This window comes from Procambarus clarkii, chromosome 19, assembly GCF_040958095.1.
Source record: "Procambarus clarkii isolate CNS0578487 chromosome 19, FALCON_Pclarkii_2.0, whole genome shotgun sequence".
NCBI classification, from domain to species: Eukaryota; Metazoa; Arthropoda; class Malacostraca; order Decapoda; family Cambaridae; genus Procambarus; species Procambarus clarkii.
Window position 1 is genome coordinate 30,260,257 of NC_091168.1, and position 23,236 is coordinate 30,283,492.

Sequence of the window (23,236 nt, forward strand, 5' to 3'; positions counted from 1 at the left end):
ATTATTTAAAGTATTATTCATATATCCTATAGTCTCCATTCTCTTATATTTCTACCGGAGGAGTAATTACTATAAGCCGAACTCTCTTCACTGGAGTCACGTGATCACTCAAACTTTAACAGCGAAACAAGGAATGAGAAGCTTGTTCAGTACGAAGAAAATATTGATGTTGTACAAGATATCTGGACAAAAGAGTTCCCTGCCTGACCATTACACACCTGATCACACTTCACGTGTGGCTGAGCACCACACACCTGCCACCACACACCTGCCACCACATTGTTAACTGTTGTTACGTTTCTAACCACCATATTAATATTAAATTTCTTAAGTGTGGGGGATTTTTGTAACATTTTCTGTGGCGGGAATAACGAGTGAATTGTTTATAAGTCTCCCAAACACTTGAGAAATTTAACATTAATGTGGTCTTTAAAAATGGGTAAAGGGTTGAACAAGTCTTAAAATGCTGCCCCGGTCGTGGTGTGGTGGTGGTGTTGTGTGGTGTGGTGGTGATATTGTGTTGTGTTGTGGTGTAGTGTTGTTGTGTTGTGGTATAGTCATGTTGTGGTGTAGTGTAGTGTTGTGTTGTGGTATAGTCATGTTGTGGTGTGGTGGTGTGTGTAGTGATGTCGTGGTGTGGTGGTGGTGTTGTGTTGGTGGTGTGGTGTTGTGGTGTCGCGGTGTAGTCATGTGGTGGTGTGATGGTGTGATGAAGGAATAGTTAACCATAAAACTGGAAAGTACCCGGGTAAGGTGCTAAGACGGTCGTTAACACACCACTCCCACAACACTGTGGTGTGGTGAGCCACTCATGGTGCAGTATAGTGCAGCATATATCACTGAGCACTGGAAAAATATTGCAATGAGCACTGGAAACGTAACACTGTGAACTGAGACATAGCGATGATCACTGAAGATATGGCACTGATCACTTGGAAAATGCAGCAGTGAGAACTATAAAATAACAGTGAACACTGGGAAATACTACAATAATTACATACAATATACCACATTGAACACATAGCAATGAGTTAAAAAATAATAATGAGCTCTGGAAAATATAGCAGTTAGGACTATGCAACACAACAGTGAAGGACTATACAACACAACAGTGAAGGACTATACAACACAACAGTGAAGGACTATGAAACACAACAGTGAGGGACTATACAACACAACAGTGAAGGACTATACAACACAACAGTGAAGGACTATACAACACAACAGTGAAGGACTATGAAACACAACAGTGAAGGACTATACAACACAACAGTGAAGGACTATACAACACAACAGTGAGGGACTATACAACACAACAGTGAGGGACTATACAACACAACAGTGAAGGACTATACAACACAACAGTGAGGGACTATACAACACAACAGTGAAGACTATACAACACAACAGTGAAGGACTATACAACACAACAGTGAAGGACTATACAACACAACAGTGAGGGACTATACAACACAACAGTGAGGGACTATACAACACAACAGTGAGGGACTATACAACACAACAGTGAGGGACTATACAACACAACAGTGAAGGACTATACAACACAACAGTGAGGGACTATACAACACAACAGTGAAGGACTATACAACACAACAGTGAGGGACTATACAACACAACAGTGAGGGACTATACAACACAACAGTGAAGACTATACAACACAACAGTGAAGGACTATACAACACAACAGTGAAGGACTATACAACACAACAGTGAGGGACTATACAACACAACAGTGAGGGACTATACAACACAACAGTGAGGGACTATACAACACAACAGTGAGGGACTATACAACACAACAGTGAAGGACTATACAACACAACAGTGAGGGACTATACAACACAACAGTGAAGGACTATACAACACAACAGTGAAGGACTATACAACACAACAGTGAAGGACTATACAACACAACAGTGAGGGACTATACAACACAACAGTGAGGGACTATACAACACAACAGTGAGGGACTATACAACACAACAGTGAAGGACTATACAACACAACAGTGAAGGACTATACAACATAGCAGGGCACCGTTGCAGTGTTGCCGGGCGAGGCAGCAACACAAGGGCTCAACAGTCCAACAAAAACTTGTATTACGGTCCGCTGACTGATGTTAATTATTGGGTCCTGGACACGAGGCAAGTGATTAGTCTCGATTGATGAATGAGTTGCGCTCGTTACTTGACCGGGGAAGTTGTTACTTGACCGGGGAAGTTGTTACTTGACCAGGGAAGTTGTTCCTTGACCGGGGAAGTTGTTCCTTGACCAGGGAAGTTGTTCCTTGACCGGGGAAGTTGTTCCTTGACCGGGGAAGTTGTTACTTGACCAGGGAAGTTGTTACTTGACCGGGGAAGTTGTTACTTGACCAGGGAAGTTGTTACTTGACCGGGGAAGTTGTTCCTTGACCGGGGAAGTTGTTACTTGACCAGGGAAGTTGTTACTTGACCGGGGAAGTTGTTACTTGACCTGGGAAGTTGTTACTTGACCGGGAAAGTTATTACTTGACCGGGGAAGTTGTTACTTGACCGGGGAAGTTGTTACTTGACCGGGGAAGTTGTTCCTTGACCGGGGAAGTTGTTACTTGACCGGGGAAGTTGTTCCTTGACCGGGGAAGTTGTTACTTGACCGGGGAAGTTGTTCCTTGACCGGGGAAGTTGTTCCTTGACCGGGGAAGTTGTTCCTTGACCGGGGAAGTTGTTACTTGACCGGGGAAGTTGTTCCTTGACCGGGGAAGTTGTTACTTGACCAGGGAAGTTGTTACTTGACCAGGGAAGTTGTTCCTTGACCGGGGAAGTTGTTCCTTGACCGGGGAAGTTGTTCCTTGACCGGGGAAGTTGTTCCTTGACCGGGGAAGTTGTTCCTTGACCGGGGAAGTTGTTCCTTGACCGGGGAAGTTGTTCCTTGACCGGGGAAGTTGTTACTTGACCGGGGAAGTTGTTCCTTGACCGGGGAAGTTGTTACTTGACCGGGGAAGTTGTTCCTTGACCGGGGAAGTTGTTCCTTGACCGGGGAAGTTGTTCCTTGACCGGGGAAGTTGTTACTTGACCGGGGAAGTTGTTCCTTGACCGGGGAAGTTGTTACTTGACCAGGGAAGTTGTTACTTGACCGGGGAAGTTGTTCCTTGACCGGGGAAGTTGTTACTTGACCAGGGAAGTTGTTCCTTGACCGGGGAAGTTGTTACTTGACCAGGGAAGTTGTTCCTTGACCGGGGAAGTTGTTACTTGACCAGGGAAGTTGTTACTTGACCAGGGAAGTTGTTCCTTGACCAGGGAAGTTGTTCCTTGACCGGGGAAGTTGTTACTTGACCAGGGAAGTTGTTCCTTGACCGGGGAAGTTGTTACTTGACCAGGGAAGTTGTTCCTTGACCAGGGAAGTTGTTCCTTGACCAGGGAAGTTGTTCCTTGACCAGGGAAGTTGTTCCTTGACCAGGGAAGTTGTTCCTTGACCAGGGAAGTTGTTACTTGACCAGGGAAGTTGTTACTTGACCAGGGAAGTTGTTACTTGACCAGGGAAGTTGTTCCTTGACCGGGGAAGTTGTTACTTGACCGGGGAAGTTGTTACTTGACCAGGGAAGTTGTTACTTGACCAGGGAAGTTGTTACTTGACCGGGGAAGTTGTTCCTTGACCAGGGAAGTTGTTCCTTGACCAGGGAAGTTGTTCCTTGACCTGGGAAGTTGTTCCTTGACCAGGGAAGTTGTTACTTGACCAGGGAAGTTGTTCCTTGACCTGGGAAGTTGTTCCTTGACCAGGGAAGTTGTTCCTTGACCAGGGAAGTTGTTCCTTGACCTGGGAAGTTGTTCCTTGACCAGGGAAGTTGTTCCTTGACCTGGGAAGTTGTTCCTTGACCAGGGAAGTTGTTACTTGACCAGGGAAGTTGTTCCTTGACCAGGGAAGTTGTTCCTTGACCAGGGAAGTTGTTCCTTGACCTGGGAAGTTGTTCCTTGTCCAGGGAAGTTGTTCCTTGACCAGGGAAGTTGTTCCTTGACCAGGGAAGTTGTTCCTTGACCAGGGAAGTTGTTCCTTGACCTGGGAAGTTGTTCCTTGTCCGGGGAAGTTGTTCCTTGACCTGGGAACCTGTTACTTGAGACCCTTAGAATTAGGTTCTGAGACCCTGGACGCCTGGGGTAAATGTTCACTTAAATTCCCAAAAGGAGGTGGGTGAGGAACTTATTAGTCAAACAAGAGACTCAAGAGCGGCCAGTTTCCTGTTCCAGCGCATTAGTGTTGTGATCCAGAGGGTAAATGCCTGCTGTATCTTGGTGGCTTCACTCTGCAGTCTACACTACGGGAACTAGCATGGGAATGTGTCACACACACAGATCACACTAACGTGATGCATCAAATGAACTAATCCATAAGGGCAGTGACGAGGATTCGAACCTGCGTCTGCGTCCCATTTGTTCATGGGAATGTGTCTTAATGCTAAGAATGAGTGTCATGGTTGACAACCTTGAGAGTGTTGTCAATGGGTACGTCATCCTCGCCCCCCCCCCTTCCCCACACAGCTCCAGCTGGGAGCAGGTTGACGAGGAACTGGGTAGTGTAAGGCAGGTCCTGGTCAATATTGGTAGTGTAAGGCAGGTCCTAGTCAATAGTGGTAGTGTAAGGCAGGTCCTAGTCAATAGTGGTAGTGTAAGGCAGGTCCTGGTCAATATTGGTAGTGTAAGGTAGGTCCTGGTCAATAGTGGTAGTGTAAGGCAGGTCCTAGTCAATAGTGGTAGTGTAAGGCAGGTCCTAGTCAATAGTGGTAGTGTAAGGCAGGTAATGGTCAATACTGGTAGAGTAAGGCAGGTCAATAATGGATACTCTAATGGATATGTTGAAGGGAATGGAATTATAAAGGGAAAGCACCAAGCCATTACGACTATATACCACTTGGAAGGGATCAGGATATGGATTTGGGAGGGAACGAAGGGGGTAAGGAATGGTGCCCAACCACTTGGACGGTCGGGGATTGAACGCTGACCTGCATGAAGCGAGACCGTTGCTCTACCGTCCAGGCCACGTGGTTGAAGATATGTCGAAGAACTCCTCACAAGGGAGGTGAGCCGCCATGCGACCTTAGATACAACAGTACACCGTCGGTTCCTAATATTCATATAATCTTCAAGATCTTCTCCCCGGGCACCACAAGACGGAAGAGAAGGTCCTGAAAAACATTATTGATAGAAATTATTGAAACACAAGCCGGTCGACCGAGCGAACAGTACGCTGGACTTGTGATCCTGTGCTCCTGGGTTCGATCCCAGGCGCCGGCGAGAAACAATGGGCAGAGTTTCTTTCACCCTATGCCCCTGTTACCTAGCAGTAAAATAGGTACCTGGGTGTTAGTCAGCTGTCACGGGCTGCTTCCTGGGGGTGGAGGCCTGGTCGAGGACCGGGCCGCGGGGACACTAAAGTCCCGAAATCATCTCAAGATAACCCACTGACACCAACCAGACAATTGAAGTAATAATATACTACAAGAGCGAGAAGAGTGCCAACTTGCTCATCAAGAACTCTCTAGACACCAAACAACACACCTTGAAGGAGACGAATGTTGTCTATGCCTTCACCTGTCCACTTGGGGACTGTCAGCCCCAACGAATTCAGTATATAAGACGAGGCAACCTTTTCTAAACCAATTCCCTCTCAAGCAGCAGTTATTCACACGCAGCGAGGACCTATATATGAACACAGTAGTCTCTATACATAACCAGACTATCACCAGAGATATACTCATCTTCACCTCATCACCTTCACCTCATCACCTCATCACCTTCACCTCATCACCTTCACCTCATCACCTTCACCTCATCACCCTCACCTCATCACCTTCACCTCATCCTCGGGTGTAAATCACATAACAAGAATCTATTAAATCATTTGGACTCTGCCGTTGACAATGTTATTAAGAGTTAAGGAAACGCGTCTCTTAGCGTCAGGCCAAAGAAAACTGTAAAAATGAACTTTGGAGAGTTAATTTTCTAACTTCCTTCCCAAGTGAAGAAAAATGTAAGGAAAATAAACATAACATTTGTGCTGGAATCATTCCTCTCACTCTTCCCATCACATTCATTAACATTTGCCTACAGCAAAGACTGCTACCAAAATATAAGGCTGCATTTGCCTGATATATATATATATATATATATATATATATATATATATATATATATATATATATATATATATATATATATATATATATATATATATATATATATATATGTCGTACCTAGTAGCCAGAACGCACTTCTCAGCCTACTATGCAAGGCCCGATTTGCCTAGTAAGCCAAGTTTTCATGAAATAATGTTTTTTCGACTACCTAACCTACCTAACCTAACCTAACCTAACTTTTTCGGCTACCTAACCAAACCTAACCTATAAAGATAGGTTAGGTTAGGTTAGGTAGGGTTGGTTAGGTTCGGTCATATATCTACGTTAATTTTAACTCCAATAAAAAAAAATTGACCTCATACATAATGAAATGGGTAGCTTTATCATTTCATAAGAAAAAAATTAGAAAAAATATATTAATTCAGGAAAACTTGGCTTATTAGGCAAATCGGGCCTTGAATAGTAGGCCAAAAAGTGAGTTCTGGCTACTAGGTACGACATATATATATATATAAAATGATGCCATAAGAACAGGTAAAAGAGGTAGAACACTCCTAACATTTAAGGATCAGTGGGCGAGTGTAATTACAGTGAACAATAGTTCACTCAACACCACACAGCTTATTCACCTTCGAAATCAGTTTTCATTGTTCGTAAAACCCAAGATTCAAGTTTTTACTCACAACACGTGATGCACAGACTTCTTTCTCCTTCACATCCCACTCAGAGGAGTGAGCAGGTGGAATTAATCGAGTCATGCTCCCCAGGTGATCTATTAGACCAACGCCTGTAGCCCTCACTGTAATTACAACGGGTAATTAATGACAAAGGTTCCTCTCTGACAACCCAGTACAGAGGGTATGTCTCTTTGAACTTGTTGACACCTTGCTGGTTGTTATATACTCACGATATACTGGTCGTAGCCAGCTGTGTGAGGGGTCGTCCCTGTGGGCGTGGCCAGCTGTGTGAGGGGTCGTCCCCGTGGGCGTGGCCAGCTGTGTGAGGGGTCGTCCCCGTGGTCGTGGCCAGCTGTGTGAGGGGTCGTCCCCGTGGGCGTGGCCAGCTGTGTGAGGGCCATCCCTGGGGTCCTCACCACAGCAGCACCTCAATCTTGGGGTAACACTTCGTGGGTTCATTCAGTCTCTGGAGGAGTCCCCGCCTAAGATGACCTTAGAATACCTGATATCAACACTGACTGCAAGGAGTTGAGTGACTCAACACTTCTAGGAACGAGGTCACCTCCAGTTCTAACTGCTGGTGGTTACCGAAGATAGTTGGAAGGGCCCGAAGGACCATATGACTGAACCCTTACACACATTCACAACAGCTGAAGAAGTATAACGTAACTCCCCGGTGATCTACTTGAGCTATCCCTGTAGCAGACACGGGTGATATACTTCCCAAGTATACCAACACCGGTAGCTGACACTAAGTGCGTGTGATATACATCCCCTGTGATCTATTAGACTGTGGTCAGCAGCTGACACAACCAGTGTGGGTCACTCCCTCTGAGATCTATTAGACCAACGTCTGCTTATAAGTGCCTCTGATACATTAAAAGATTTACACTTTCAATACGATTCTGTTAATTTTAACATATGTGAATTGTTCTGGAGTCAATTTATTCAGAATATTAATTGCTTCTTTATCAGAGTGGAGAGAACTGGTTTTTCCCCCACTACTTATTTGTCTTGGTTAATCTACTATTATATTATTACGCCGGCAGTAAAATATGATGGAGCATAAAACATATATGCTATTATATATTTTAGATGTATATTACTTAATTGTGTTAATTTATCTGTGGTTTCCAAATGTTGTTTGGTCTTGTAGCGAGGTTCCTCCCCTCCTTGTGAGTGCTGTGAGGTGGTGGGGTTATCTACCTCCTTGTGAGGTGGTGGAGTTATCTACCTCCTTGTGAGTACTGTGAGGTGGTGGGGTTATCTACCTCCTTGTGAGGTGGTGGGGTTATCTTCCTCCTTGTGAGTACTGTGAGGTGGTGGGGTTATCTACCTCCTTGTGAGTGCTGTGAGGTGGTGGGGTTATCTACCTCCTTGTGAGTGCTGTGAGGTGGTGGGGTTGACTCCTTATTAGTGTGTACTGTAATGAGTAATAAATCCAAAATACTTTTTTTCACATTTATAAAGTCAAAATTAAAAACTTGCACCAGTATAGGATCTAGACTGACAAGTAAAGCTTCATACACAAAGGACGACAAAGAAATTAGTTAAGTCACCCCCCCCCCCAACAGGAAACAGAATATACTTAACACCACAATGAGCAACATGAAAGTTGAAGATCCAGACAGCTTCTTGATGAACGATATTCACAACTCAAACAAAATAACTGGTATTAACGCAGCACAGAACACTCTGGAAATGAAACTTACAACATACCCCCCATGCACTTAGCTGCGGGTCAAGACTCTTGCAGCTTTTTATTTATAAAATGTCAATTTCCATTACTATGAGCAGTCAGGGAAGTATGAGGAAGAAGCTGAGATTCGGATTCATCTGAGATCTGAGATTCAGATTCATCTGAAGCTCAGATCTCAGAAGCTGAGATTGGCTCCTGGAGACACCAGAAGCCCTTAAATGAGCGGATATAGCTTCACTACACAAGGGGGGTAGTAAAGCGTTGGCTAGAAAATCTAGACCAGTTGCACTAACGTCACACGTAGTTGATGTTTTTGAAAGAGTAATTAGGAATCAGTTCTTCAGTTTTATGCAGAACAATAAATTTCACCAGCCAGATCAACATGGATTTACTGGGGAGAGATCCTGTCTTCCACAGTTACTCAACCATTATGACTCAACCACAGAAGCAACAGAAACAAGAAGGTGATGTTATATAAAGATACTTTGCAGTAACACTTGATAAATATAACCATGGCGTTATGGTCAATAAAATGAGATCAATAAGAATAGCGGGTAAAGTAGGGTGATGGATAGTCACTTTGCTGTCAAACAGAATGCAAAGAGTAACAGTTAATATTTATTTGTTTATTTATTTATTAATGTACAAGAAGGTACATTGGGTTTATGAGAATACAGAGACTGTATTCTTGTCAAATGTCAAACTGATGTTTGACATTCTTGTTAATCCAACAAAATCAAGTCCAAGCAGAGTGAAGAACTCTGTACTTCAGGGCACAGTCCTTGCACCACTGCTTTTTCACATTCTCGTGTTAGATATAAACAAAATACATGCTACAGCTTACTGTCATTCTCTGTACACGCTACGAAAATAAACACAAAAATTACTTATGTGGAAGACACTGAAAACTATGGACTAATATAATTAAAATCTACAATTAGGCAACAGAAAGTCGCAGTGAAAAGTTCAACAGTGAAAAAGCTACAAAACTCTCCCCGGCTTGGTACCTTCTTTTGATAATTACTTAACAGTGAAAAATTCGGATACGGAGGTATGAGAAAAACTTAGAAAAACGAACCACAGTAAACCAAGACACATTCAGATCTCCTCACTGAAGGAACACGACGTGTAAAGCATCTGGGAATCATAACATCAGACGACCTAACATCTATTGAACATAATAAAGCAATTATAGCCAATGCTTGAAAAATTAAAAAATGGATTATGAGAACCTACAAATCAAGATAATTCCACATATATGCTCTTACTATTCAATTCAGTGGTACTGTCCCGTCATGAGTATTGCTCGGTACTCACTTAACCTTTCAGAGCAGGACAGATCTCTGAATTAGAGGGAATACAGAGAACATATACGGCACGCATAGACACGATAAAACATCTAAACTATTGGGACCGTCTCAAAGCTCTCAAAATGTTTTCTCTGGAAAGGAGACTAGAAAGGTATCAAATAATATATACATGGAAGATACTGGAGGGCCAGGTCCCAAATTTGCACAGTTGAATAACAACATACTGGAGTGAAAGGTACGGAAGGAAATGCTGAATAAAACCAGTGAAGAGTAGAGGTGCCATAGGCACAATCAGAGAACACTGAACATCAGAGGTCCACAGCTGTTCAACACCCTCCCAGCAAGCATAAGAAATATTGCTGGAACAAAGGTGGACGTCTTCAGAAAATAATTTGGGACGTTGTGCAGGACTTCGTTATCAAGACGGCCGGCCGGTAATGTGCCGGCGGGCCGCTCCAAGCAACAGCCTGCTTGATCACGTCATTACGAGACAAGCCGGGCCCAACGCCGGGCCTGGGCAGATGAAAACCTTCCAAAATCCACTCGAGGTAAACTCATGGTGTACTACAGATACATTCCAGGTATACCCGATGTATACTACAGGTATACACGAGGTATACTACAGGTATACTTCCTCCTTGTGAGTGTTGCCATATGAGGTAGCGTCAACTCTGTGTCACCCACGAGTTCTGTCCGATGCTCATGACCTCGGTGTTCTGTCCGATGCTCATGACCTCGGTGTTCTGTCCGAAGTTCGGTTATTCCGAACGGGTCAAGCTCCTGGTCTGTGCCATGGGAGAGCGCTTGATTCTTCTTAACATTTGTTCCGAACATTGTCTTCTATTTGATTATCTTGATGCAGTATAGCGGGTCGGGGCTGACCCCTCTCAACCCGCCTACTAACATCACTATCCACCCACTACACAGGTCACCACCCACACACTACACAGGTCACCACCCACACACAGGTCACCACCCACACACTACACAGGTCACCACCCACACGCTACACAGGTCACCACCCACACACAGGTCACCACCCACACACTACACAGGTCACCACCCACACGCTACACAGGTCACCACCCACACACAGGTCACCACCCACACACAGGTCACCACCCACACACAGGTCACCACCCACACGCTACACAGGTCACCACCCACACGCTACACAGGTCACCACCCACACGCTACACAGGTCACCAGCCACACGCTACACAGGTCACCACCCACACACATGCCACCACCCACACACTACACAGGTCACCACCCACACGCTACACAGGTCACCACCCACACACAGGTCACCACCCACACGCTACACAGGTCACCACCCACACACAGGTCACCACCCACACACTACACAGGTCACCACCCACACACAGGTCACCACCCACACACTACACAGGTCACCACCCACACGCTACACAGGTCACCACCCACACGCTACACAGGTCACCACCCACACGCTACACAGGTCACCACCCACACACTACACAGGTCACCACCCACACACAGGTCACCAGCCACACACAGGTCACCAACCACACACAGGTCACCACCCACACACAGGTCACCACCCACACACAGGTCACCACCCACACACAGGTCACCACCCACACGCTACACAGGTCACCACCCACACGCTACACAGGTCACCACCCACACGCTACACAGGTCACCACCCACACACTACACAGGTCACCACCCACACACAGGTCACCAGCCACACGAGGTCAAGACACACTATGCGGGGGTCACCAATACCTGAAAATTTATCTTGCACAGAAATACAGATGAGTGTTGCCAGCCAGCAGAGGCACATTACCATCGCTGCCACCCGGAGTTTATCACCATATTCCCCAGGGTAGTTATACTTCCTCCCACATGCTTGTACAACCTCCGTGACAGCAGTGAACCCTCTCTCCCCCGTCCCCCCATGGCTCCAGTCCCCAGACAACAGTGAACCATGAACAAATCTACAAGGGCCGTGACGAGGATTCGAACCTACGTCCGAGAGCATCCTTCTAAACCTTCTCCAGCACCCACCCCTCTCCCCACACATGGCCCCAGTCCCCAGACAAGAGTGAACTGTGTTTCCAGTTCCAGTCGAGGTAAGGGGGGAGTGTTGTCCTGTGCTAACTGTATGTCTCTCCGCCTGACTTCACCTGACTGTGGCTTCTGAAGGTCTCCGTCCTCGCGGTGCTTCAGACGCCTCGCGTCACCGCTCATGAAATACTTTTTACCGCATCAACCACACTTGGTGAAGGAATAAATATTGAATACATTTATTGAAATGGATCCTCCGCCGGTATTGTAGGGGAGATATGCAGGATTTTTGAGCTGGTAAATGTAATATTGATTCCGGATGGTGGTGAAACTTTTTTTTCTTGGGGGGGGGGGAAGGGGGGAGAAGTCAACTACCAACCGATTATACGTTTAATATTCACGCTCAAAAGTCATATGTTTCTCCTATGAAAACACTTTCACTTTCAAGTCAAATGAGTCACTTTCAACAAGTATATGATGCGCTGTGATAAGTGTTTCAAAATATACTTGTAAATTTGGTGCGTCCTGTAGGTCAGGAAGTGCTTGAAGATGTGTTACTTTTGAGCACACTTAAGCACTTTTAGGTTTAGTGGGTAATGGGTGCCGCTTCCGTGACCTGGAACACAGGGTTCGATTCGCGTTGGTGGTGTTGATGAATGTGTTAATAGTGATGTTAATAGTTGATGACTTCAACTTCAATCCCCAACTCAATCCATCTCGACATTTTTTCCTACCTTCTCACCCCTTCGCCCTCCCCTTACTCTCTCTCCCCCCCTCACTCCCTCTCAATCTGAGAGAGGGAGTGATTGGCAGCGGCCCCTTTCAATCCTGGTGTCTGTGTAATACCTCACCTTGTCCCTACTTCCCTCTCTCTCACTCTTCACAGTTTCCTCTCACTTCCCACAACCCCCTCACTCCCCCCCCCCCGCCCCTTCTCCTCCTCCAACCCCCCAATTTACAGCCCCAGGCCCCCCCCTCCCCGGTACCCGGGAGTTTACTTTCATCGTAATCGTCCAGCTTTCCTCTCCATGACCTCTACGTGCCCAGTCACCGTCCTACTGTGGGCCACGGTGACCTTTTCCTGCACCGCCTCTCCCCTCCCTGGCTGCCTCTCCCCTCCCTGGCTGCCTCTCCCTGGGTGCCTCTTCCCTCCCTGGCTGCCTCTCCCCTCCCTGGCTGCCTCTCCCCTCCCTGGGTGCCTCTCCCAACACATCTCAATGTATTCTCCCATACCTCGGCCTCCCTGTTATGGCTGTAGCGGCCAAACGGTTTCCCAGACCACAGCAGACTACAGCAGACTACAGCAGACTACAGCAGGCCACAGCAGACTACAGCAGGCCACAGCAGACTACAGCAGATTACAGCAAGAGTGCCTCTCAACTTCATCTCCAAGACGCTCAAGAAATCTGATAAAGATCAAACAAGAAAAGTAAAAGTAGAGTTCCAACAATACACCCTGACCCCCCCCCCCCCCCACACACAGTGTTATAGCACCACACTGACGTTCCTGCAGTGTTGGAGCACCACACTGACGTTCCTGCAGTGTTGGAGCACTACACTGACGTTCCTGCAGTGTTGGAGCACCACACTGACGTTCCTGCAGTGTTGGAGCACTACACTGACGTTCCTGCAGTGTTGTAGCACCACACTGACGTTCCTGCAGTGTTGTAGCACCACACTGACGTTCCTGCAGTGTTGGAGCACTACACTGACGTTCCTGCAGTGTTGTAGCACCACACTGACGTTCCTGCAGTGTTGTAGCACCACACTGACGTTCCTGCAGTGTTGTAGCACCACACTGACGTTCCTGCAGTGTTGCAGTACCATACACTTGAACACACAAAGAGGACACAGGGAAACAAAGAGGACACAGGGAAACAAAGTGGACACAGGGAAACAAAGAGGACACAGGGAAACAAAGAGGACACAGGGAAACAAAGAGGACACAGGGAAACAAAGAGGACACAGGGAAACAAAGTGGACACAGGGAAACAAAGAGGACACAGGGAAACAAAGAGGACACAGGGACACAAAGAGGACACAGGGACAAGAAACAGAGGAAGGTTTCTACCCTCAAGATACATGTATCACCTGGAATACATTACCTTGAGTGTTGTGAGTGTAAACACGAGGACGGCCTCACACAGCCGGAGGACGGACTCGGGGAATATTGATGTTGTGTACTGCTCCTCCTGAGGCCACACGTCACAAAGCTGAACCTTGAGACTGTTATTACCTTCACAGAGTGTACTCAACCCCTGACTTACCGCCCGTTCTCTTCACTGATGACCCACTCCGTAAATAATGCAACTGTTTCGCTTACCCAGAAACCTTCCAACCCACCTAACTTATCGAGGCGGATGTGTAGAAAACGTCAATATTACGACGCTTTAATGGTTATTAATTCGCTTCATGATTTTACGGATTTATCAAACACATGAAATGAGTATCGATAGACACAAATCAAGGGGGACCCAGGACACAGCCCTAAGGCACTCCACTTACAACATTTTCCCACTCTTTTAACCCCATATATATACTAACTCTCTTTTTCCCTTGGTATAGCCATGCCCTAATCCGTCTTAATATAGCCCCCCAATACCACGAGCCTCTGTCGTTTTAATCAGTCTTTCATGTGTCATTGTATCAAAATCTTTGCTAAAAGTCAGAAATCAAGAGGGGACTAAAGCAAATAATATTGAGGTCAACATGGGCTGCAGATCAGAGCACAAGGTCCACTGTGTATTATACAGTGTACAAGTGAACAGCTCAGACGGTAATACTCAGCAGAGGCCACAGCAGCTCCCTGATATATAAGGATTCCATTAGTCTCAACTCCGATTGGCCAGTCATGCAAGTGTCTAAAATTTTAACATCGGATTCCAGCAGAGAATGATTCACCTCATTACAATGACATATAATCTCTGATAATGATGGTTTGTATAATGGTAAACCAGTCCTAGATGATGCTCCTCGGAGCTCCTGTGTCTCAATCTTAAAGTTACTAATGGAACTTTTGCTCCATTCCACTTTTGTATATTTTGTATTGTTGAATTTGTTTTAATTTTGAAATATGGCTCAAAATTTACCACAAATTGTATTATATTTGTATCTTTACGAGGTTTCAACTCGAAATCTAGACGTGTTTTAACTTGTTTGGTTTTACATAGATTTTCTGTAAGTGTGTAGTTATTATTATAATTTTGAATTAACTTTGAGTTTCCATGTGATAGTATTCAAGTTTTTCTTTAATTGATCACTTCACTTGAGTTGAACCGAATGTTTTGTTGAGTAACGAGTGTCGCTTTACTTCTCTTGTCTTATAACAAGTATTTTTGTCCAGTGTGAGTCCTTTGTTTTGCTGCTTATTTTAATGTAACTTTTGTATTATTTTAGAGCTGATGATGAACAGGAGAAGTATTTGAAACGTCATAAATTTTACTTTATATATATATATAAATATATATATATATATATATATATATATATATATATATATTTGCATTATTATTTTTGTATCAACCCATGTATATCTTGTAACCATCAAATGCATAATAAAGCACAAAAAATATTCAAGGAAGGGGGTGGTAGGAGAAAAGCACACAGAAACTGTATTGGAGGGGATCTAAACATTCCCTCTAATGCGTTATGCGTGGTTTCCTCCGAGGCTATGGGTCCCCCTTCTTCCAGCTAGAGGTGGTACTCCCTTCCTATATAAAAAAAAAAAATAAAAAAAATATATATATATATATATATGTATATATATATATATATATATATATATTATATAAACAAAATTCAGCGAAGCTCTTCCTTTACCGACACGCGTCAGGCCAAATAAAAGGGCAAAATGCACTTTGGAGAAAGTCATTTTTCAACATCGTTTGCAAGTGAAGACGAACCTTAGAGAATATATTGAAGATTCTTCCTGGAATCACTCGCCTAACCATTTCGGTCATTTTGAACAAGACATTACAAGAAAAACTGCTCCTATACATACACACACACACACACACATATATTATAAATATATATATAATGTATATATATATATATATATATATATATATATATATATATATATATATATATATATATATATATATATATATATATAGGAAAGGAAGGGGCTGGAGCCGCTTACCCCAGATAACCTTCTGCCTGACTCTGGTCCACTTTCACTCCTGTGTTTTTCAGCCCGGGTCCCCTGTCACTACTGCTTCCTCTTCCCTTCTCTCTCTCTCTCTCTCTCTCTCTCTCTCTCTCTCTCTCTCTCTCTCTCTCTCTCTCTCTCTCTCTCTCTCTCTCGGGAGGGGGAAAGGGGGAGGTGGGATGAAGAGAGGGGATACCAGACCCGGGTGCACTTGGCTACCCCTTCAACCTATCCTATAAAAGAGAATGACTGTTGATCTGTCCAAAGTTGGGACCCAGACGCTTGAGCCTGGGGGTCTGGGATGAACATAGGCTGGTCGGGGTCGCCACAATTCAATAGAGAACAGCGTGCCGGGGTCATATTCAGACCCCCACGACGACTTTTGTCACTGCCCACCACCTACACGGCTAATTATTTTGAAAAGTAACTTTTCACAACTTTTTTCTTATAGTAATATACAAAATTATTCGCTGATTTCGGGAAAATTAACGTAAATTTCCAGTTGTTCATACTTTGCCCGTACTTGCATAAAACAGATGATCCTGCCACAGCTTCAAGGGCGTCTCAAGCTATACAACTTTCTCAATGTAAAGTAGTAACTATTAAATTTTTTTTTTAATATTTCTCACCGCTAAGCTCCTCTCACCAGCGACCACCCAGTCCTTAAACAATTATGTTTGTTATGCGAGAGACAGACAGACACAGAGACAGAAACTCGATCTCTCGCTATTTATTTCCATTCTCTTTTCTTACGTGGATTGCGAGGCTAACATTAACGAGGAAGGAGTTTCGTTGTGTTCTGACTCTTGTTCTTCTGACTCTTGTTCTTCTGACTCTTGTTCTTCAAAGAATCGTTTGTTCCAAGCTCATCTGGCTCGCCTTTGTTCCAGTTTTTTGTCATTTTCTCTTTGTTTTAGGCTTTGTTCTCATAGTACCGCCTTTCTTCTTCCCTTGGTAATGTTATTATTATTTTCCCTGGTTACGTTGTTGTACACAGACAGTGTGAGAGAGCTGCTACAGTACACAGTGTGAGAGAGCTGCTACAGTACACAGACAGTGTGAGAGAGCTGCTACAGTACACAGACAGTGTGAGAGAGCTGCTACAGTACACAGACAGTGCGAGAGAGCTGCTACAGTACACAGACAGTGCGAGAGAGCTGCTACAGTACACAGACAGTGTGAGAGAGCTGCTACAGTACACAGACAGTGTGAGAGAGCTGCTACAGTACACAGACAGTGTGAGAGAGCTGCTACAGTACACAGACAGTGTGAGAGAGCTGCTACAGTACACAGACAGTGCGAGAGAGCTGCTACAGTACACAGACAGTGTGAGAGAGCTGCTACAGTACACAGACAGTGTGAGAGAGCTGCTACAGTACACAGACAGTGTGAGAGAGCTGCTACAGTACACAGACAGTGCGAGAGAGCTGCTACAGTACACAGACAGTGCGAGAGAGCTGCTACAGTACACAGACAGTGTGAGAGAGCTGCTACAGTACACAGACAGTGTGAGAGAGCTGCTACAGTACACAGACAGTGTGAGAGAGCTGCTACAGTACACAGACAGTGTGAGAGAGCTGCTACAGTACACAGTGTGAGAGAGCTGCTACAGTACACAGACAGTTGAGAGAGCTGCTACAGTACACAGACAGTGTGAGAGAGCTGCTACAGTACACAGACAGTGTGAGAGAGCTGCTACAGTACACAGACAGTGTGAGAGAGCTGCTACAGTACACAGAGAAGGTTTTGACAGATCAAATAAGGTATTGAGTACTCAACCACAGAAGGTGATTAAAGTGCATTTACACTTATAATTACTCACCATATAGTTCATAATTGATGTATTACATAGTAAGTCTTTGGTACAAGTCCAATATATCATCAAGTGTTCCAAGTATTCAGATAGTATTTACAGAATTCAGCATAATTCGACTCAGAGTGGCGAAAGTCGGTCAGTATGGGATATTATACAGTATAATGTTTCAAGGAATGTATGTTTTCTCTTCCTCAAAGTTAACACATGGTGTATTCGACACTTTCACAAAGTTGACACACAAGGTGTATTCGACACTGTCACAAAGTTGACACACAAGGTGTATTCGACACTTAAGTGTTGAAAAAGCTGCCAGATACGTCTATATCCCAGGCGTATTCTGGCCACTATAACATCACATTGCCGAGTTCTTGTTCTATTAATTCCATATATATAAATGTCTCCTCGCGGAATTCGTCATAATCTATATTGATACAGTTTGCAACAATCTTACTGTCAGCTCAGTAAGAGTTTCATCGGACATTTTATTTCAGTGTTCTCTTTTTTTACTGTTAATGAAACACCTACAAATAATCAGGTTACAGGGTGTCTTTGCAAGGATATCAACAGTATCATTCTTTGAGATGTTGATATCCGATGATATCAAGAGGAATTTAATCTCAAATCCATTTACCTTATCAGCTAAAACAATCATTCGAACATAACTGATAATTTCCTGGGTGTTTCTGTTACGTGCGTTAGTGCCAAAGAGTTCACTCTAAGAGTCACAATATATAAATCCAATATATATAAATCCACAAATATTATATATTCTGAATGATTGAATCCAAACCTGTGGGTTCGGGTTCAGTCGTACTGGGCCAGGCGAACCAGAAGCGTGCGACCCCAAGCAACCCACTTAACCCCATCACTACGAGAGGACATGATGATATTGGTGTAAACTTATCACCGGTTTACAGGAGTGAGACACACGGGTACACCGTACACTACACTACACCACACCACACTACACTACACTACACTACACTACACTACACTACACTACACTACACTACACTTCACTACACTACACTACACTACGGTACACTGTACACTACACTACACTACGGTACACTACACTACACTACACTACACTACACTACACTACACTACACTACGGTACACTACACTTCACTACAACCATCTGGCTGCAGTTAGCTTAGGGAAGACAGCTCATAGCTCCTTCATCCTGACACTGACAGCTCCTGACACTGGTTGACGGCTCCTGACACTGGTTGACGGCTCCTGACACTGGTTGACGGCTCCTGACACTGGTTGACGGCTCCTGACACTGGTTGACGGCTCCTGACACTGGTTGACGGCTCCTGACACTGGTTGACGGCTCCTGACACCGGTTGACGGCTCCTGTCACCGGTTGACGGCTCCTGTCACTGGCTGACGGCTCCTGACACTGGCTGACGGCTCCTGACACTGGCTGACGGCTCCTGACACTGGCTGACGGCTCCTGACACTGGTTGACGGCTCCTGACACTGGTTGACGGCTCCTGACACTGGTTGACGGCTCCTGACACTGGTTGACGGCTCCTGACACCGGTTGACGGCTCCTGTCACCGGTTGACGGCTCCTGTCACTGGCTGACGGCTCCTGACACTGGCTGACGGCTCCTGACACTGGCTGACGGCTCCTGACACTGGCTGACGGCTCCTGACACTGGTTGACGGCTCCTGACACTGGTTGACGGCTCCTGACACTGGTTGACGGCTCCTGACACTGGTTGACGGCTCCTGACACCGGCTGACGGCTCCTGACACCGGCTGACGGCTCCTGACACCGGCTGACGGCTCCTGACACCGGCTGACGGCTCCTGACACCGGCTGACGGCGCCTGACACCGGCTGACTGCTCCTGACACTGGCTGACGGCTCCTGACACCGGCTGACGGCTCCTGACACCGGCTGACGGCGCCTGACACCGGCTGACGGCTCCTGACACTGGCTGACGGCGCCTGACACCGGCTGACGGCTCCTGACACCGGCTGACGGCTCCTGACACCGGCTGACGGCTCCTGACACCGGCTGACGGCTCCTGACACCGGCTGACGGCTCCTGACACCGGCTGACGGCGCCTGACACCGGCTGACGGCTCCTGACACTGGCTGACGGCTCCTGACACCGGCTGACGGCTCCTGACACTGGTTGACGGCGCCTGGCACCGGCTGACGGCGCCTGACACCGGCTGACGGCGCCTGACACTGGCTGACGGCGCCTGTCACTGGCTGACGGCTCCTTTATGCTACCGTTTATCGTGTCCCTTTATCCCCATAGAGGGCGCTGGTGGACCTCTCCCACCAGGTGTTGGGCTGAAATATATTCCCCGAGGAGGTATGTTTACGTATATATATACGTATACATAGGTATATATACGTTTATATACATGATCGGGTCTACGGGATCACCATAGCCCGTGCTACTTGGGACTTTTTGTTCCAGGTAGTGAATCTTAAACAACAACATGATCGTGGTATGTACCCCGAGGGGGTATGTGTTCGCCTGGGCACGTGATCCGTGAGACTGTTATGACCCGCCGCTTGATCTCTGCATTTTTTTACCATGACCCGACGCGTGCTGCTGCCCATTGACGTCACTCGTCAGCCCTCCCCTTCCATTACCCACCCTCCCTTAGCCAGCCTCCCCTACACCCTTCCCTATCCTTACCCACCCTCCCTTACCCACCCACCCTTACCCACCCTCCCTTACCCACTCCCTTACCCACCCTCCCTTACCCACCCTCCCCTATCCTTACCCAGCCTCCCCTACCTTTATCCACCCTCCCTTACCCACCCTCCCCTATCCTTACCCAGCCTCCCTTACCCACTCCCTTACACCTACACCCTCCCTTTCTCTTACTCACCCTCCCCTTCCCTTCCCTAGCCTCTAACCCTTATACCCTCACCCTTGCCTTAAGAGTATACTTACCTCACCGTAGACATTAAGGGTGGCATTAGTCTACCAGCCTCACCGTAGACTCAACAGTATACCCGCCCCAAGACAAAGGCTGTTGGGCCTGATAGACTCTCCGCATGGACACCGTAACAGTGAGCAGGAGCACTGTGCTCCACGGTGTGTAGTAAGTGACCTGAAACAGGAGACCTACCAGAAAGTTGGAAGACAGCTAACGTAATCTCAAAATACAGAAGAAGGGTGACAGGTAGGAAGCACTGAACTAGAGACAAGTATCTCTAACTTATACACTATACAAGCTGAGGAAAATCTAGTAGCACATCTGGGGCCAGATTCACGAAGCAGTTATGCAAGCACTTACGAACCTGTACATCTTTTCTCAATCTTTGACGGCTTTGGTTACATTTATTAAGCAGTTTACAAGCATGAAAACTTGCCAATCAACTGTTGTTATTGTTATAAACAGCCTCCTGGCGCTTAGGAGCTCATTAACTGTTTAATAATTGTAAAAAAAGCCACCAAAGATTGAGAAAAGATGTACAGGTTCGTAAGTGCTGGCGTAACTGCTTGGTGAATCTGGCCCGTGCTGAGAAGGGACTCTGTGACACACCACCAACATAGGTGTATCTTGCCTTACAGCTTTAATAACATTCTATGACAAAAATTAGACCAGAAGTAATGAGATTGGCAGACTCCATACTTTTGGACTGTCAGGAAACATTTGGCACAGTAGCCCCTAAGAAACTAGTGCATAAGTTCGAGAAGTAGACAAAGGAGTACCTGAGCAATTGGAAGCACAGTGTTGCTGTGAGGGGGGAGGGGGGTTGTGAGACCTCAGAAACCCGTGATATCACCAGCGGAGTCCCGCAGGGCTCTGTACTCGGACCAATTATGTTTCAGATAAACGTAAATTATCTTCCAGAGGGTATAGATTCATTTTGTTGATACAAGAATTACGAGAAGGATTAAAACAAATAATTATAGCAAGAGACTATAAGATGACCATTTGTCCAACAAATGGCTGCTAGAGTTCAACTCCAGTATGTGTAAAGTAAAGAAATTAAGTGTAGGGAACAGGAAGCCGGACACAAGGTACCAATTGAGAGATGAAATCCTTCATGAAATGGACAGAGAGAAGGCTCTAGGGGTTGATGTCATACCCAACCTGTCTTCTGAAGCCCGCATCAAGAGGATATCATCCGCGGCGTATGCGAGGCTGGCTAACATCGGAACTTCCTTCAACATTTTGTGTTAGGAATCATTTAGAATTTTGTATACCACATATGTAAGACCAATTCTGGAGTATGCAGCCCCAGCATGGAGTAGATATCTAGTAAAGCACAAGACGAAGCTGGAAAAGGTTGAAAGGTTTGCCACCTGACAAGTTTCAGAACTACGAGGAATGAGTTACGACAGAAGCTACATGAATTAAGCCTTACAGTCCTGGAAAACAGATTAATTAAGGGGAGACTTGACTACTACATACAAAATTCTCAGGGGAATTGAATGGGCGGACAAAGACAAACTATTTAATTAACAAGAGTGGTTATCTTGATGATTTCGGGGCTTTTTAGTGTCCCCACGGCCCGGTCCTCGACCAGGCCTCCACCACCAGGAAGCAGCCCGTGACAGCTGACTAACACCCAGGTACCTATTTTACTGCTAGGTAACAGGGGCATAGGGTGAAAGAAACTCTGCCCATTGTGTCTCGCCGGCGCCTGGGATCGAACCCGGGACGACAGTATCACAAGTCCCGCGTGCTGTCCGCTCGGCCGACCGGGAGCCGGGAGTTCGAGTACCAGCCCCTCCTGGTACGCGAACAAGGGGACACAGGTGGAGACTGAGTACCCACATGAGCCACAGGGACGTTAGAAAGAACATTTCCAGTGTCAGAGTAGTTAACAGGTGGAATGCATTAGGCAGTGATGTGGTGGAGGCTGACTCCATACACAGTTTATAATGTAGATATGATAGAGCCCAATAGGCTCAGGAACCTGTACACCAGTTGATTGACAGTTGAGAAGCGGGACCAAAGAGCCAGAGCTCAACCCCTGCAAACACAACACAGTAGCCACAACAGTACACCGTCTCACGGTAGACACAGAAGCGGGTGGGTACCACTGGGGGGGGGGGGCAGGTACGCCAGGAATGTGGACCACCGCGACATTTTTATGGCAACCCCCCCCCCCTCCCCATTACCCACCAGACCCATATAATGGAGCACATATTAACCCCGGCCCACAAAAACCTCAATGCCCAGATTAGCTAGGCCTACATCTTTTTTTCACTACGTCATAGAAGCGCCTTTTGACACCCTGAAGGGGCGGAGGATCGAATCCTATTTCCCATAGGCGTTTAACCCGCTTATACATAATCGTTCACCAACATGGATCGCATTATGGAGTCTTGTTTACATGGTTTTTTAGTTAAGGTCGGCAGGATTGAGGTCAATAGCATTAAGTCTTATTGATTACTGAGTTGGGGT

General features: G+C 46.0%; 2 protein-coding genes across 2 annotated transcripts in view; one reads left to right on the top strand and one right to left on the bottom strand.

Annotated features, from left to right (window-relative positions):
• LOC138366386 (sericin-2-like) overlaps positions 1 to 8,721 on the top strand; it is a gene marked incomplete at its 5' end in the record, with an annotated part of 35,328 nt that extends 26,607 nt beyond the window's left edge. Inside the window, one exon of the mRNA XM_069327427.1 lies at positions 8,602 to 8,721. Within this exon, the coding sequence (XP_069183528.1) occupies positions 8,602 to 8,721 (120 nt within the window). The remainder of the gene's footprint in view (positions 1 to 8,601) is intronic.
• Positions 8,722 to 19,199: 10,478 nt separating this feature from the next.
• LOC138366387 (platelet binding protein GspB-like) lies at positions 19,200 to 20,872 on the bottom strand. Its single transcript, XM_069327428.1, has 2 exons — positions 20,810 to 20,872; positions 19,200 to 20,066 (listed from the first exon to the last, which is right to left on the bottom strand). The coding sequence occupies exons 1-2, from the start codon at positions 20,870 to 20,872 to the stop codon at positions 19,200 to 19,202; spliced, it is 930 nt and encodes a 309-aa protein (XP_069183529.1).
• Positions 20,873 to 23,236: the final 2,364 nt, after the last annotated feature.

What these genes read in the sequence shown, in the direction of transcription:
- LOC138366387 (XM_069327428.1), bottom strand. Translation starts at nt 20,872, where the DNA reads ATGCGGAGAGTCTATCAGGCCCAACAGCCTTTGTCTTGGGGCGGGTAT. An exon ending in GGTATACTGTTGAGTCTACG is followed by an intron (nt 20,067 to 20,809) that starts GTGAGGCTGGTA and finishes AGGAGCCGTCAG; the next exon opens with CCAGTGACAGGCGCCGTCAG.